Source organism: Crassostrea angulata, chromosome 8 (assembly GCF_025612915.1).
Source record: "Crassostrea angulata isolate pt1a10 chromosome 8, ASM2561291v2, whole genome shotgun sequence".
NCBI classification, from domain to species: domain Eukaryota; kingdom Metazoa; phylum Mollusca; class Bivalvia; order Ostreida; family Ostreidae; genus Magallana; species Magallana angulata.
The window spans coordinates 19,096,893-19,115,013 of record NC_069118.1 but is presented as its reverse complement, the minus strand read 5'-3'; the positions used below and the strand labels follow the sequence as shown (position 1 = coordinate 19,115,013).

The window sequence follows — 18,121 nt, the reverse complement described above, 5'->3', positions numbered from 1 at the left end:
GAATGTTCAGATGAACCGCACTTGTAGATATCTTCGATCTATAAAAACAGCTACTTGAAGTATATGAACTAAACTGTTAAAAACTGGAGATACTTGTAACGAAATGCACTAGTTGCTGACGAGATTTAAAGACTCGGAGATATCTGAGTAGTTGTGTTGTAATATCAGGTGGGTGACCTAACAGAATGTTGAAAACTGCAATACTGGTTCACATCATCAATCTAAATGCACAGCTACTTGAGATATGTTGACAAAACCCTTAAAAAAGATATTTGTAACAAAGTGCACTAGTAGCTGATGGCATAAAGAAAGATATATGAATAAATGTGTCGTAATATCATGTTGATGACCTTATAGAATGTTGGAATTAGCAATACATGTACATAATTATCTTTAATCTATATATACAGCTACTTGAGATTTATTGATAAAACCGCCAAAAAATATAGATATTTGTAACTAAATGCACTAGTAGCTGACGACATAAAGAGAGATACATGTATCTGAGTAATTGTGTCATAATATCTTGTGAATAACCTGATGCAATGTTAATATTAACAACCCTTGAAGATGTCTTCAATCTTTATTTACGGCTTCTTGAGTTGCATGAAAAAAAATTGAGATAGTTGAAACGAAATTCACCGGTAGCGGACGGGATTAAGAGAGATATCTGTGTAATTCTGTTGTAATATCAAACAGTTGACATTATAAATTATTTTAATTAATAACACAATCTAAAAGTACAGCTACTTGAGTCAAATAGACAATATTGTCTAAAATAGAGATATTTTAAACGATACGCACCAATTACCGATGAGAGTATGAGAGGAATTTATGAGTAAATGATGATATAATGAAATATACATATTAAAATCACAGATAGAAATCCTTGATATGTTTTCTCACTTGGACAGTAACAAGTAACTAGTAGCCAAGTTTCTTACATCACGTAGCCAGTTACTAGTAGCTAACTTTTATTTCATCTCGTAGCTAGTTACTAGTAGCCAGTTACTAGTAGCTAACTTTACTTATCTTGTTTAATAATGCCTTTTTTATAGACTGTAGGCATTGAAGATATATTTCGTTTATCAAAAATGGGACAGAACTGCAAGATTTGTTACTTAATTCATTCATATTTTTAGAAAATGGCAGTTTAAAACAGTTTTCTTTAATTGTGTGTTACCAAAAAAAATTTAGGCTCGGTACTTTATCAAACAAAGCTTATATTGTTAAGCCACCTTATATTTACTAGATCTTGTAGGTAGAATTTTTAATAAATGAGATATGGCCTCAGCTTCAAAATTTAAACCTGACAAAAACATTAATTTTCTCTGGAATCTGAACCTTTGGCTCAGAAAGAACATTTTAATTTTGTAAATTGCTTTGATTTGGTCTCAATTCTAAAACACTTTGATTTTTTTTTCAAAAGTGCGTTGATAAGGTTGCAAAAGCCACATGATGTCACTTATTTTCTGTTTGCTAGTAGAGATAAACCACAAACGTCAATCGGTTATAGATATGCATTAATAAATCGCCATTGTTCTTTGAATTTTGAACATTGAACATTCTGTTAATCCGTCAATATTAATTATAAATTTGTTGCATACGTCAGAAAGTTATCTTTTTTATAAACATCTTATGATGTCTAACGAAACTTTATTAGTACAGAGACATAAATAACATGATATTTATGTCTCTGAATAGTAGTATATCCAAAGTTATTGTTTCCATCATTTAAAGTAAACAAAAAATAAACATACCTTTGAAAAAAGTACAACTGGAATCGATGAAAGGGAAGAAATCCAAGATTCCTTTATTAACAAGTCCTCTTTTTACCCGAAGGAAATCACACGAACGAAAACGAATTCCTAAGGGAGATCTAAAATTGGAAATGTTGGCATCTTTTCTCCATTCGGAAATACTCGGGACATCTCGCACAATTTAACGTTATCATTAGGGATACTTTCACGTCGTTTTTGTTTTTAACAAAGTCCCGCATTTTTTTTTTATTTTCAGCCGTGAATTAAAACCTGAGAAGCTAGAGGGGGCGTTTCAGAGGAGAAATCTGGGGAATATTAGATATAAACTCTTGCTTTTTAAATACATCACTTCTATAGTATTATATTTCAGTTTAATGTCCAAGCTGTTACAAACATTAGTTGATTTGTTTCTATAAATGAAGTATATTAAGATGGATTTTCAAATTTACAATTGAATAAATCATTTGCGGTTGCAACTGATAGTTTTTATGCAAGTAAGTACTGAAATTCATGTTCGGTTCTTTTAAGTTTGCCTAATTGTTTTTCTTAATATACTATTATTCATTTCTTTCAACACAATATTCATAACAGCTGATCATAAATTTTTAAAATGATTCAATATAATTTATATTATAAAGATAAATTATCTTCAATTATGTAATGCTTTAGAATTATTTGTTACGATTAGATCATATCTACATTTATATGTAACAGTACTTTTGACAGTTTTAAATCCTATGCATTTATAACGTACTGTCCTTTGTGCAAAAAAGCCCATATGTTGGCTTTTGAAGAAAAATTCAAATTTCTCATTATTAAACTATAATGATTCTTCAACTGTGAAAGATCCTTTCCAAGAAGACTCATTTTTTATGTTAATGATTTAAAATTTTCTGGTTCTATTCTAAGAACTTTTTGGATTTATCCAAGCAAATATTCACTTTGCTATAAAATACTAAATAAATAAAAAATATCAATGTTTGTTGCAAACCAATTTCCGAGGATTTTTTTGTTTAGCTGAACCGGAAAATTAAAATGTTCATTAGGTGAAATGTCTAATTACATACTGAAGATTCTATATTCTTGCAATTTGCTGCAAAACGGTTGAATCGCGAAATAAAGAACTCGCGTAAAGTAAGGAATCTACAGTATTGTATTGATAGGATCATTGGCCACAAATTTACTATTATCATGGAAACTGATTTTCACTACATCCACAAAATATAATGCCTTCGAATCCTAACAAACCCAAGTTACACTATTTGGGTTTTTTTGTAAAAATTATATACGTTAAATTTTTTAAAATAATGAGTTTCAGGATGTTTCTGACATTTGTCGTGCTGATGGTTTCAACATTATGTGGATCGTGTGAGAATGTGTCACCAACACCTGGTCTGAAATCATTCAGACAGGATTATAAAAACATTGAAGAAACCTGTTTGGCTGTTGGCTTTGTCAAAAACAATTGTAGAAATGACTCCAAGACATCCAAGACAAGTGAGGGTATGACTTAATTATCATTTAATGACAAGAATGCATGCTACATTTTTAGCATATGCTTTTTATTAGTATACGATTTGTCAAATAAGAATGTTTTTGTTAAATAAATAAAATAAAAATTACCAAACCAATACAATATTTTCTTAAACTCTTTATGAATTATCTCGTCAGCGTCAAAAAACTGCTTGTGGGTTACGTGTATCTGATCGTTTTTCTTTGATAAAAGTGTTTCATGCATTTATTTAAACTTGATTATAGATTATCAAATGGTTGCTTTTGATGTGCGATTAAAATACCATAAAAGAAACATTGCCACAAAAGCACGGATCATGTTCGAAACGGTTGATCTGAACGAAGGACTTGGATACAACGCCTCCGACGGAATCTTCACAGCCCCTAGTGGCGGGATCTACGTGTTTGACTGGACAATTCTTGCATGGCAAGGTCAAACTGCTTACACCTCACTTGTCGTGAACGACCAGTTTAAGTCATGGAATCATTGTCACGACATCGGCTCTAAAACTTGGCCTCCCTGTAGCAAAATGACGGTAGTAAAGCTAAGGCAAGGAGACAAAGCTTGGATTGGAGTTTACAGTGGAACAGCAAATATATTTGCAAAGCACACTTCATTCTCTGGTTTCAAACTGTAACCAAAATACAGTCAATTTTTTTTTATATATATTAGATAAGAATTAATAGAGAATAATACATACCCTTTTCCATATCACAGCCAGTATCAGCCCGAGTCTCCAATATATCAGCCCGAGGGATGATATTGGTCAAGGGCTGATGCAGGCTGTGATATGGAAAAAGAGTATCTATTATTATTTATTACATATCTAAAAATAACATTTAAAAAAATCAGCTTGAAAAAATTGATTTTTAATATCATTTGAAAGTAGTCTGTACATGTTTTAGATAAAAATATGAGATCTTATTGTTCTACCAAACATTTAGCTACAGAACCAGGATTTCTCCAGGTTTTCATATTAACTGCTCCAAAACATTTGCTAACATTTGTAGTTTAAAAGTGCACATAAAAATGTCGACTGTAAGAAATGTTTTATATTTTGTTTGTAAACACGCACAAATGCCAAAACGAAAGAAGGTAGAGGAGTTTGCAGCGAAGAAATGGGCACGAAACTAACATTGAAATGTAATATCGCATAAAGACATCAGAACATGTTACTTTAAAAAAATTAATTAACAAAGTTGTTCAAATGTCTACAGGAATGTCAATTACCTTTGTACATATTTTTTTCGAAATCAGGTATTGTTGACTATTGATTAATTAAAATTAATGTAGTGCCTATAGTTATGTGGTTCCCTACACGGCATAGACGACTTGTTACGGGGAGTTCACAGCCAAACCATCTCAATTTGTTGCCAACATCTGATATGTACAAACCGTCATCAAATTAGTCATTATTAACGTTTCCAGCTTGTATAATAATTTCATCAAACTAAAATTAGGATTATTGTGGTTTTTCAAGACTTGGTCCATTGATCCAAATGTATATAATTCAGTGTGGCTAGGTACAAAACTCGGTATGAACATGCCTAGATGTCTCGGGGTAGGCAATCAGACAAAGAGAACATTTGTAACAAGAGTTTGGGCTTTGGGTTGTTGGGCAAACAGCAATATGACGAAGGCCTGTTTATTTCATTGCTGGCCACTCTGCCATGGCTTTTTAAAATCAACAAGATATGCCTGGATTTTGAGCTGAGAAAACGCAATCAGTACACAATTCACTTGAAACCAGCGTCATTTTTAACTTATTTTGATGCAGGAAAGAGTTACTTCCTATCGAAAGTCCAAAATTTTATTTAAATAATTCTATGTGATGAGATCGGTGTAGTTCATAAAAATGAATAGATAATTTTCTGCATAAACTGCTTATGTTTACGATGGCTTCCCACGATTCTCCTGTGTAACTGAATTTCCATCATTGATTACCAAGAGCAACTCCATTGTAGAAATCGCTAGTATATTTATGACAAAGGAAATGTCTCATTGGTCAATTAAAATAAGGACAAATATACAGTACTTCACAACTTTTATTAGTGTAAAGTACATTTGTTTTTCCTTCTTAGTATTCTTTTTGTGGCATTCCTTTTATCTTTGCAAACTTGAAGTTCTTCAGAACAACATATAAAACGTTATATTTATTGGGTTTTTTTTATCTTTGACCACAGTTTTGGTTAGTTTTAGTAAATAACAAGTCGGTCAAGAAATATTAACTTTGCATTTTGACTATCAAATGTAAAGGTTGGCCGCAAACTCCTTAAGATTAGAATAAATGAATTTCCAATTTCCAAAGGATGCTTAAGCTTTATGACGATATTGGTTGAAATTGGCCCAGTTGTTCTGGAGCGGAACCAGTAAAAAGTTTACGACAACAAAGCAACGACGACAGACAAATGAGCCATAAAGTTGACAAATCTCGCCATCGTCAGACTCCTTACTATACCTTTAGAAATAAAGCTAGCTAGATGACAACATTTAACACTCACATTTCAGATAAAAGAATTGCACTAGACAATTGAAATCAATAAAAAGAATTGCACTAGACAATTGAAATCAATCTTTTAAAACATTCATATATCAAAAAGAAAAAAAACCCAACAACAATAATTTAATAATTTTAATTATCTTCCCTCTAAAGGAGACCTGTCCATTTATCTGTACTAACTTAAGATCGAGCTCCAAAGAGTATCAAAAATTTATAGGGAAGTGAGTGATTTCATTTGATAGCCCGGGTCCTTTTCCAATCACTATCTTAAGGATGTTGGCTCCTGAAGTTTTAAAATATGACAATCTCCCCATATCATTTTTATTACTAATATTAGATATAGTAGTTTTAAGATATATCAAAATTATATGTGGATGTGGTCCATATAAGTGAGATATGGGAACCCAAATGTAGTACACTTTTCATGAAAGCAAAATGTTGACATTTCCATAAAAAACTTATGCCATTGTTTAAAAACTATAAAAAGTGTGTCAAATGATTATTATGTAACATTATGGTGCCCTGATTCCGTTTATTTTAATTCTGTGTGAATGCTTTCGATGTCTTAGTGTTTTGCCTGTGTATCGGTATGATTCCGGTGACGAGTGTGACGTAGCACTTGACCTATGTATTATGCATTTGTTATTTAGGGCCTAAATATTTTCATATAAATAAATAATCTTTCTTATTAGTACCTTTGCCCATCGGGAGTCATCTCCAGCTTAAAGTAGTTGGTAACTACCGGCAGTGCACTCCCTGTAGTTCTTTGTTTTTCTCACACATGCCTTGGTTGTTTACGTTGCCGCCATTTTTCTTATTCATCTTTCTCGGAATTACCCATAGTTCCGTATTCTATTTTTGTAACGAAGTACCTTTTGGCGGATAAATTTAATTTACTTGTTTATATCGATTATAAAATACTTGTAAGTTATTATTTTTGTGTTTAATAATTAACTTTAAATTGTTTTACTTATTTACTGTACTGTAATATTTTCACGTTAATTGATACGAGACCGAGATTCTCTTACGGGATGGGGATTAACTGTGATTGGATAATCTTTTTAACGGGATGGGATTAACTTATCTTATTGGTTGTAATTTGTCGTCTGCTTTTAGCACTCTATAAATACCCGGGACTCTGAGAAACGGGTGCTCTCTCCTTTTTGTTGTGTGTCGGGAAGAACACACCAATTTTGCAGCATATTATAAGGTGCGTACTATTTCAGTATCTAAGTGACTGAAGTACATTTATAGTAATAGGGTTTAATTAATTATAAGTACTAGTGATAGTGCTAGTTTAATTCATATTTACTAGTTCAGTACTAGTTATTTCGATTTATAGAGAGTTAGGGAATATTTTCGCTGTATACTAGTAGTTGTAACTAGTAGCGGAGATATCAATTCGTATTTTATCGAGAGCCTTTAAGTTTTATTTTGGTCGGGGGATTTTACGTATAAGATATAATTTTGTGTCGGTAATTGTACCGATTTTGCCATCGTCCCAAGGGTTGAGACTTGTCTGATTTTCTTTTTGTACGGCGTTGTTACATGTATTTGTGTCATGTTATTTATGGTTGAATAAATTATAAACTTTACAACGTTTTGTTCTCAACACAAGGCAAGCGTTCCGAGCGTTACAATTACATAAAACCCACTTAATAATGTGAACACAACTAGTTATTCTTATCATTACAAAATATTAAAAGATTTTACTTTCTCTTATAACACTCATATATCGCCCTTATATCCATATTAAGAGAAAAGTTTCAATCTGTAAAAAAATTATTAAAAGTGTAATAAAAATTTAACCAACATTGTCAATTTTCCGACATTAAGAATATAAACATTGATTACCATAATGTTTTGAATGATAACCAAAATTCATTATGTTGTGGACGATATAAGAGAAAAAGGGTCTTAGTCCAAATTTCCTCATTCAACTTTTTACTATGTACTGTATATTGCAATGCAAACAAAGTTAACAGTTAAAATTCATAGAATCAAATTATATTCTACTAATAATGCAGTCTTGTATTTGATATATTGTCAAAAATGGAAAGTAAATTTCATAAAATACTACTGTAATTATAGAAGAGGAGGGCTGAACTAGGTTCGAACCTAAAACCCTTCAGTGAAAACCAACTCTCTACAGGTTAACAAGCTAATGCTAGTAGGAAGATGGCAGTATTGAGCCTTTTATATACTTGACATACACACTATTACACTCTCCCACCTTTCCTTTTGAGATGTTTATCCCTTTTAAATCTCACACACGACTCACTTGGCCACTTCACGTGGGTTATTTTACTGGGCCCCAAAAAAATAAAGGAGGAGGAATGAGCTAGGCTCGAATCTAGGATCCTCCAGTTTAAAAACACTCTACAGATTGATCTAAAGGGTTAACCCACTAGCTTGTGCAAGAAGGTGTATGGCAGTACTGAGCCTATTATCTAGTTACACAGACCTAACATACATACTTACACTTCCAACAGTCCAACTTCCAATGATTCTAACATGCAATGAGAAAAGGTTTCTTTTACGTAAACAATCTTTAATTCTTAAGAGAATCATAAATTTCAATAAATATTTAAATAAAATTCAATAAATACAGAATAACATTACAAATCTATTAGTAACATAAATATACTGGAGCGGACAATAACAGTAACCTCATCAACACTCCAATCAACATAATTACAAATCTTACATAAATATATTGGAGCGGACAATTACCGCACCCGAATCAACACTCCCATCAACATTACATTTACAATTCAAACATAAATAATTTGGAGCGGACAATTACCGCACCCGAATCAACACTCTCATCAACATAACATTTACAATTCTAAAAAAAATATATTGGAGCGGTCAATTACCGCATCCGAATCAACACTCCCATCAACATAACAATTACAATTTAAACATGAATATATTGGAACGGACAATTACCGCATCCGAATTAACACTCTCATCAACATAACAATTGCAATTCAAACATAAATATATTGGAGCAGACATTAAACGGCATCCAAATCAACACTCCCATTAACATAACACTTACAATTCAAACATAAATATATTGGAGCGGACAATTACCGCACCCGAATCAACACTCCCATCAACATAACAATTACAATTCAAACATAAATATATTGGAGCGGACAATTACCGCATCCGAATCAACACTCCCATCAACATTATTTCAAATCTTACATAAATATATTGGAGCGGACAATTACCGCACCCGAATCAACACTCCCATCAACATAATTACAAACATGAATATATTGGAGCAGATAATTACAGCACCCGAATTTACACTCCCATTAAATAAAAATTACAAAATTAATGTAACAAAAATTTGAGCTGACAATTTACACATCAGTTTACTCTCACAGCAATTTAATTATTACGAATTATCAACATTACAATTACAAATCTAACAAATTGAAACAGTTACGAAAGTGAAATTCTAATGTATGAGTAAATTGCTGATAATGGTGATCGTAAGATAAACGGTAAGGCTTGAACACGCTGCAGTGGTTTTGCTTCATTTAGTGTAGTCCCCACTCTCATAGATCTCTGTTTGGCGCCCATCAATGTTGATCTTGACAGACTGACCCCTCGTCACTGCAGCAAACAATAAAAAGAAGTATAAATTGTGTGGATATAACATTTTTTCTGCACATCTAGCATTGAAATAGTATCAAAGTTTCTCTTAATTTTACTATATGTAATTTTAATTTACTTTATATCTTGCGTAACAGTAAATCAAATTGTATCGAAAATGATTATCTCTTAGCATTATGGTAAAGGATTTACATGTTATCAGCACGTCTTTCATTGAAAATAGTATTACAGTTTATCTTAGTTTAATTATAATGTATATTTTATTTGCTTTACATCTTGAGTGTATCAGTGAATGAAGTTACTAGTATCTTAATAATGATGAATACCTCAGCATCTTTAATTAGTGCTATAACTCCATCCAGTGGATTCTTCTGCTGTCATTCCTGTTAAATTATCAAGTCCAATATGTAAGAGAATTGTGAAGAAAACTATCTACTGAAGTATTTAAGAGTAATCACACACAACTGATAATGATAATTATATTTCATCATCAGTAATTTCACTGCCTTAGCTTTGTCAACAGTTCTATTATAGTGACCCAAATTGTGGCAGTGGCGTTTTCCTGAGTAAGGGAGCCACCTCCACATTACGACTGGGTGGTAGTTTTATGTACCTTTGGGGATTTTTATGGACGTCAAGCACCTTTATTATCTAAGTGGCATTTCATCATGTGTATGAGCACAATAAACGGACAAAAATGGTTTGCATCAGCATGATGGAGTGCCTGGAGAAAAAATAATTGCAATATCAATACAATGTACTCAAACAATTCATTTTTTAATTCATTAAAATTGATGCTATAAACACGCGTCCTATTTCTATCAATAGCCAACACCCTATACTATAATTGTAATGGTAATCTCTTTCTATTCAGTGTTTGAGCACTGAACCAGCCTGATGTGCTTGCTTTGGCTCCTGTTCCACGTACGGTCAAAGTACTGCCTAAATTAGAAACTTATAACAATTGTTAGTTAACGATTTACATGTTATTAACTAATTAATCAACAAGAAACAACTTAATGGCAAAGCAGTCAAAGGGTCCTTTTTGAATAACTCTATCAGATGGGATCATCTTGATTTTCATGCAAACATTAAAATAAATAAAATTTGAATTCCTTAAGAAATAGAGTCCATTCTAGCTTACAGCTTGTCAGAGGCTCATCAAATTCAAGTTGTGGAGAAGGACTTTTCATGGGATGGTCTCAGAAACTAGTTCCAGGCTTTGAATGGTGCTGGCTGAAAGGTTGAACATTTTTTTGATTCAGGTCCTTATAATATACATATCAGCAGTGTCAGGCTTAAAAATTGAGACAAAACTTGTTGACATACGTTAATGATTAATGCCTTTGACAGATGATCAGTTTGAAAAAAAACCACCTTAAATGCTACAGTTGGATATAATTCTTACCATAAACACATCAGGTCTCCTGAGATGAATTCATTAAGATGTGTATGTCTTATGCATGTGTAAGTACACATCATAGTGACAGCTACTGCACTTGTTAGGATTTTCATCCAGTCCAGACTTTTGGATTTCATGCAGTTTTGTTCAGTAGATCGTTTTGTAAAAACCAGTTCTCCTGATCTCTCATCATGGAGTGGTCTTTATATCATATACATGTATCATAACATTTGTATGTTGGGAGCTCTCATAATTAAGGGTTAATTAAGCCATCGTTCAACATTCGAACGCCCTTGTATCCATTTGAAAGGACATCCCATACAAAGAGTAGAACAGAATTCTGTTCTTGAAGTTGGAGGTTGTTTGGATGCTTTACTGATGATGACATCGGTGGTTTAATAGACTGAGGCGATACTGAAGACATTGATTTTTATCCTTAGATGTTTTTTATCAATAGTTGAATTTTCAATTATAATTTATCAGGCGCATGTGTGATATATTTCAATGAACAGTGTTGACATAAACACTGGTTTATTTGTGGTCAACATTTTTTACACGGAGTCCAGCCGGAAATCTGTTGATTCAAATAATTTCAATCTGCAAATGTTCACTTGTTCACGGTTGTTTTCAGTTGCTGCCTCAAAAGTATTGTTGATCTTCATTCCACCCCAATCTCAATCTCAAGCTTTTCTTTGGAGCTGAATCCACCATGGCAGTTTGATGTATAATTTTGTTCTCAACAAATTTCCCCGGTATGATAAGATAAATCACTATTGAATTCATCGATTTTTCATCAACATAAAAAATGCAGCAAAAAAAATTAATCATTGTTTTCACGTAATAGTTTATATCACACATGCGCCGTTGATTTTATAATGAGTGCTTTTAATCCTCCCGACATCTGAAATTTTAAAAAATTGAAAAATCATATAAACAACTGTTATTCAAATAATCTAACACAGAGCATTTTTTCCATAGAAGGCCCGTCTCAGTGATTTTGGCAAAAAAACCCTTTTTTTGGATGAGCACAATGAAATGTAACTTGTTTGCTCAGGATGGTCACAAGAAGATGTATTCTATGTGCTACAGGATGCCTGCTCTATTATAGAACTCAAGTACTCGCAAGGAGCAGAATTGGTCAGCCTCTGTCCACTGCTGCCTTAGTGAACTTTGGTAAAATGCTCTCTAGTTAAAATTCTGCCAAGTCAGACCCTGTACCTCTGTCTAAGACAGGCAGCAGTGTTGCTCCTGTTACATGCTATTAAGGTTATCACAAATCGGTGTTAGCTAAAGGGTACCACAGCTGAAGCTGTCTATACCTTGTTGGTCAGGAGGGGGTTTAAATAGACATAGTTCCACCTGTATTGCTTTCCCCAATCCCTTCAAAAGTCTAAAAATTCTAATACGCATTGACAATTCAGGTACAGTAGTGTCATTGGTTTACATGGCTTGTGCTATTCTACAACTCTACAACTGCCGGTACATATCGTGATGGTGTGTACGAATGATAGGACAGGACAGCAACAAATGCTACAACCTATGGGGGAAAGACTTAAACCTTGGTTTTTTCTAACCAGTCGTCAGAACAATGTACCGTACTGTGGTTTCATCATTATTCGTTGAATATCAATGTTGGTCGATTTCATCATTAAGTTTATCGACGGAACTAAATGTTTATTGTAGTGCAATTTTTATTAACATTTTGTAACGAAAGGACCATTGACCTTAAATTTACATCCCTTTGAAACCGTGATTTTTTATTGAATCCACCAAAATGAATGGCCACGAATATAAATGAAACCAGAGTAATTGGCCTATTTTAATTCTGATTCTGTGACAAGTGTGTTGACCTTCAAGTATATGTAATCAAGTGGCCTGGGACACAGTGATCAGACATGTTAGCTTCTCAGAGACTCAGACGAGCTGGCTATATGAATGAAAAACAAAATAGTGCCGTAATTAGGCAGCTCTTCTTGTATACTCCCAATGGAGTTGACGATGCTACGGGTTGTACATGTCTCACCAGGGGTAATGTGTAGAAGTCGTGCGAGGCAAATTACTTTGCGAGCAAGACAATAAACCCCACCTCTACCCTTACACATACAATGTAGATCTCATTGCAGGCCATGCAGGCATTGTGTTGCCTGGATATGAGTTTACATGGACTTAAGGAGTCACAATCTAATTACTATGACTTCAACCTGCCATGAGCATTGGGTGGGTGTGATTGACTAGGATTAAGGCATCTCCCATAAGCAATTCAAACAAATTATATATTTTTTTTGGGGGGGGGGGGTGATAGATAGTTAAAGTTTCAATGGTGATGGTAATAAAAAATCGAGCTCATCAGAGCTCATGATTGTACTTTGATTTCATTACTAAGAAACATTTCCTTACCCTGATGTGCAGCAGAATAGACGTTTAAAAAAACGTCTTATTCTCTTCATCCTCTGAAAACAAAATCAAATGTTAAATATTAATTTCAAAAATCATTCCCAAAACTGTGCACTGTGTATTATTAGAATCATACTTGTATCACTAAATTGATGTGAAACTATTATAGTAATATGAATAATAGAATAGAATATAAAGCGAAGTAATGATGTACCCCAACACGTTTTGGTTTGGTCTCTATTTCCGTGTTGGCGTTGAACGAGATATCGTCCATGTCTCTGTCATCTGGTCTTTCTTCTTCGTTTTCTCTCCTCTCCTCCTGCCATGCTGCCTGTTCATCATCCTCTACCTCCTGGTCACGATAAAGAAGAAATGCTAGTACCAGGCATCTGATGTCTATTTTTTTGTATCAAGATAAAGGTATATGACTGTTGCTTACATACCAAAGTAAAATTAAATACCTCTATAAAATATGGATCTGGAGGCGACGTGCAGAGGCAACAGCAGCACAGGTCCATTCCCAACACCTTGCATATGGTCCAGCAACCCTAGTACAAAACACAACAATGGTGCACCATACATAAACATAATTAACAGCTGGAGTCAGGTATTCCTGACTACTTCTTTAATTTTATCTATAAATATGAGAGATTTTTTTATAGTTTTTTTCTTTGTGAAAAAGGGACATAATTATACATGTATCACTTTGCATCAGTGGATTAGCTGGTTGGTCACGTGGTACGAAGACCAAGTCTAATCCAATAAATATCTTGGGAACTTTTCATTACTTTAAAATTTTTACATACCGGTTCTTCTTGTGGGGGTTGGTCCGAGTAGGTTCTGTGAACCCCATACCGGACATCATCCGTATCCAGTTGCCACTCTCTGGATTCCTGTTAAAAGAATTTTTGGTGAAATTGATTTCATATTTATTTTTCAGAAATTTACCATTCTTTATTTCATTCAGCCAATATTTCATTTGTTTATTAATCAACATTGAGGTTTTATAAGCATTTGTAAATGGGCATATCAGTGGATTAAGATGTTAATATGTTGACTTATAATTTCAAGAATACTTAGGTCAGGAATTAATGGATGCAGAAGTTAAATGTTGAGAGATACCTAAAGATAACGTTGCTTTTTTGGAGTATTAAGAGAGTTCGCTAGCTGTGGCCATTTATATACAGTATTGATGTCCTTTTAAGAAGATCTACACTACAGCCAACCGCGTTGGCCGTAGTGTATATGTAAAAATATTGAAAATGCCCAAATTTAAAAGGTAAAATATATAGATTTTTTCTTCACCAAATATCAGTTTGCCTAAACAAACCATAGCTTGGATTTAGAGGTAAATCTGATGGGTAATCTGTTGACCATCCAGCCACCTTAAACTCCGCGGTAATCCAATTTATACAAAAAACGTTAATACAGACAGTATTTTTAATAAAAACCGAAAGTCAACATACTGCTATCTGGCCCACAGTCTGCTGGTGTCGGAAATGTGACCTGTGCTGGTCGCCTCGTTTTGGTGTGAATTTCTTTAACGAAAAAAAAAACCCAGTCAACTGAATTATGAAAAGAATTTAATTGATTTAAACCTTTTCTTAAGGCAGTTAAAATAAATGACTGTTGTTATCAATACTTACAATGTCTTCTTGAAGGCAGGCCTCTACATTTTTCAGGAACTCTTTCCCGGGGGAGGCGGTTTCTGGCTCTTCTTTTTTATTTTTAGACTCGACCACCATGCAGGATTCTGGAGGGACATCATCTTCCTCTTTTTTCTTTGCGTCCTTTTCATAGTTTGACAAGTGTATACATATGTTTAAGTAGAGTTGAATTAAGCGAAAAAGCCATTTTAAGATTTTGACTAAAACGTATAAAATGTATGTGTGGTGTCGGTGTAACATCATCATATTTTTGTATATATATCTCACCCCGGGTTCAATATATTATGGTCGTGACATATCAAACAAATATTTTCTGATTTTCATTTGTCATGGGAGAAAAGATTGAAAGTTTTACAGGCACGTAGCATGCCCCCCTCCCCCCCCCCCCCCCCCCCCCACTTTATCTCTCAGCAAAAAGTGTTCTTAAATTGACTATAAAAAAGTGAACTAACATGGAGTTACCCCCCCCCCTCCTCCCCATTTTTGGTAAGCATGTAAAAAATTAAAGTGAAAGCAAGGAAATTAGCCTTGAAATTAGAAACTGAAGTTATATATACCGGAACAATTCACTCTGCGCAACCGCCCCTCCCACGGATAAGGATTTGAAATCACGATTTTTGAAAAATGTAAATTTCCTTGTTTTTCCTCTTTTTTTTTGCTTCAAATTTTACTCAATAAGTCCGCCCCAACTCCCTAAAACGATGGTACCTGCCTGTTTTATATTGACATCCTTCTTTTTAAAAAGTAATATTTTACAGGGGTTCAATGCATTGCAGGTACAGAATTTTGCATACTATTTTGAACCGGAATTCAAGATTTTGCGGTATCAAAATATTATATATGACAATGGTATACATGTATGGTTTGTTGGATATCATAAATTAGTTTAAAGCAAGTAAAATATAAAATCTTTACTAGTTTAGACTCACAATAAGAATTTATGTTAATAGTCAGGCACGTAGCATCGTTTTTGAAAGTGGGGGGGCCAGACTCATCCAAAAAAAAGGGAAATTTTAACTTTTCCAAAATCTTCAAAATCCTACTCGGGGGGGGGGGGGGGGGGGGGGGGCTGGCGTAGTATATAACTTCAATTTCACTCTTCATTTCCTTATTTCCATAAAAAAAATTTACATACTCCCAAAAAAGTGGGGGGGCCAGGCCCCCCCCTGCCCCCCCCCCCCTGATGCTACGTGCCTGATAGTTTAGTACTAAGAAGTCTAAGAAGCCTAAGAAGAAGACTCGCCTTTTTTCATCATAATGGCTGTTCGATTCTTACCTTCTCTGTGACATTAAGGGTTACGCTCTTCTTTCTTGCCACCACACCAATATTTTCAGGACGTACTTCGAGAAAAGTGCTTTGTACATTCTTCTTTTCGGTCTTTAGTTTAACCACCAGAATACTCTTTCCGGGCATTTCCTTTGGTTGTGTTCCGTCCTCATCCCCCTTTTCACCACCGGTTCCACATTCTTCCTTGCTTGATTCACCAAGCTCATAACTAGCGGTGGAGCCAGCACTTTCCTCCCCAGTGATTTCATTGTCTTTTGCTAAATATACATTATAGTTACTGAGTAATAAGTTTTTAAAAAAAATCCTAATTATTAAAAACTCTATGCAAAGTGAAGACCAAACTTCTTTTAATGAAAGCTTACCTGTTTTGCTCTCATCATCGCTTAGAACTTCTACACAGGTGACGAAACTATCATCTCCTGATGAGAGTTCATGATCATCTCCTATGGCATATTAATATGAAATATAGGATCAAAAGAACCACTATACATGTACATGTACTTAAATTTTAAATTTGTTAATCAAGACATGGACCATAAAGTTTGAATTGATGAAACATATTGTCTAATTGCTCTTTTAGGCGTCGTTTAGGATGTGTTCTGCCTTTTTACCTTCCTCAATCACTGCCTCCTTGCAATGATCTTTATTATCATCTACGCCTCTATTGTCTTCCCTCTTGTCCTCCTCCTTGCTTGTCGCTTCTCCGTTGCCGGGTTCTCTGCTTTTCTCACTGACTTGTTCATCCTAACAATTGCAAATTGGGTTCACATAAGACACAACTGTTCTTCTTATAATGGTAGATAATGTAACAATTCCAAATGATTTATGTCAAGACTGATGGTATGAGCTAATGAGTTTGTGCCACATTGTTTGTGCCATAAATTATGTTAAGGAGGCTGGGGGGTCAGTAAAATTAACCATTAGATCTACTTTACATTTTATATACATAATATACATGATGTACATGATTTTTTAAAGCTATAAACCATTATTTTATAAGGAAAAAGTCAAATATCTTATCTTTTAAATTGGGGTTTTTTTTTGCTCTTCTTCTTAAGGAGACCAAAATAGTCTTAAAATAGCGAGGACTATCAAGACCTCTTAATGTAATAATGTATATCCACCTATATATATTTCCTTTCCTTATACTGTGATGGCATATTCCACAAATAAATTTTAATTTGCCTTGATGTTGTTTCTCTATAAGAATTTCACAAAACATATCTTTGTTTCCCATTGACATTTTAAAAAAAAAATGTACTTCGAGCAACATTCCCGACCCCCCTGCAAACCACGGTTTTTTATTTGATAAAGCTTATAATGCATATTAGGCCATGTATGGGCTTGCATCGACGTTTTTCACAAATTGTATCCTATATTATATGTATTATCAGATAAAAAATTTCCGTTGAATAACTATGTAACCCACCTCCCCTCCGCATCCACTCTCCTCAAATAGGAATTAAGATGTTATTCGCCAAGACAAGTCATTAACTAGAAAGTGGCACCCCAATTTATGATTAAAACAGATCATAAGAAAAAAGTTCTTACCATTTCTGAATATCTGTAGTTACTCTATAAACAAAGCTTTTATGACGTCACACAATTAATTACGCCACACAAGGAATTACGTCATTAAGTCTTAAATTTTTTAAATTGAATATAAATATTTGGCCTTTTTGGTATGCTTTTAAAAAACTACAATGTCATTTTTTTTTCAATTAAACTTTATTTTGCTAAAATAGACAAATCCACACTTTACAAAAGTTATGTTCCTGTCCGCCATCTTTGGATGAAAACCTTTAGATTTCTTACAGTAGCCTTTGTAGTTTAAAGGTTTATATATTTGTCATTTGAAATAAAAATTAGTTTATGTTTTCTATTTTGATTGCCCCAACACACATATTGAAGGAATAAATTAATTTCCAAAAGATTTCATCACAGGACACCCAAATATTGGGTCA

At 33.8% G+C, this 18,121-nt stretch overlaps 2 protein-coding genes across 2 annotated transcripts; one reads left to right on the top strand and one right to left on the bottom strand.

Moving 5' to 3' along the window:
- Window positions 1-3,079: 3,079 nt before the first annotated feature.
- On the top strand, window positions 3,080-3,910 carry LOC128161434 (collagen alpha-2(VIII) chain-like). The gene is made up of 2 exons (XM_052824714.1): window positions 3,080-3,263; window positions 3,519-3,910. The coding sequence occupies exons 1-2, from the start codon at window positions 3,080-3,082 to the stop codon at window positions 3,908-3,910; spliced, it is 576 nt and encodes a 191-aa protein (XP_052680674.1).
- Window positions 3,911-9,732: 5,822 nt separating this feature from the next.
- On the bottom strand, window positions 9,733-17,788 carry LOC128161437 (uncharacterized). The gene is made up of 13 exons (XM_052824718.1): window positions 17,709-17,788; window positions 16,769-16,901; window positions 16,520-16,600; window positions 16,146-16,414; window positions 14,849-14,992; window positions 14,669-14,740; window positions 14,009-14,095; window positions 13,664-13,750; window positions 13,417-13,554; window positions 13,206-13,258; window positions 10,815-11,709; window positions 10,020-10,642; window positions 9,733-9,789 (listed from the first exon to the last, which is right to left on the bottom strand). The coding sequence occupies exons 1-11, from the start codon at window positions 17,709-17,711 to the stop codon at window positions 11,694-11,696; spliced, it is 1,083 nt and encodes a 360-aa protein (XP_052680678.1). The 5' UTR covers window positions 17,712-17,788; the 3' UTR covers window positions 9,733-9,789; window positions 10,020-10,642; window positions 10,815-11,693.
- Window positions 17,789-18,121: the final 333 nt, after the last annotated feature.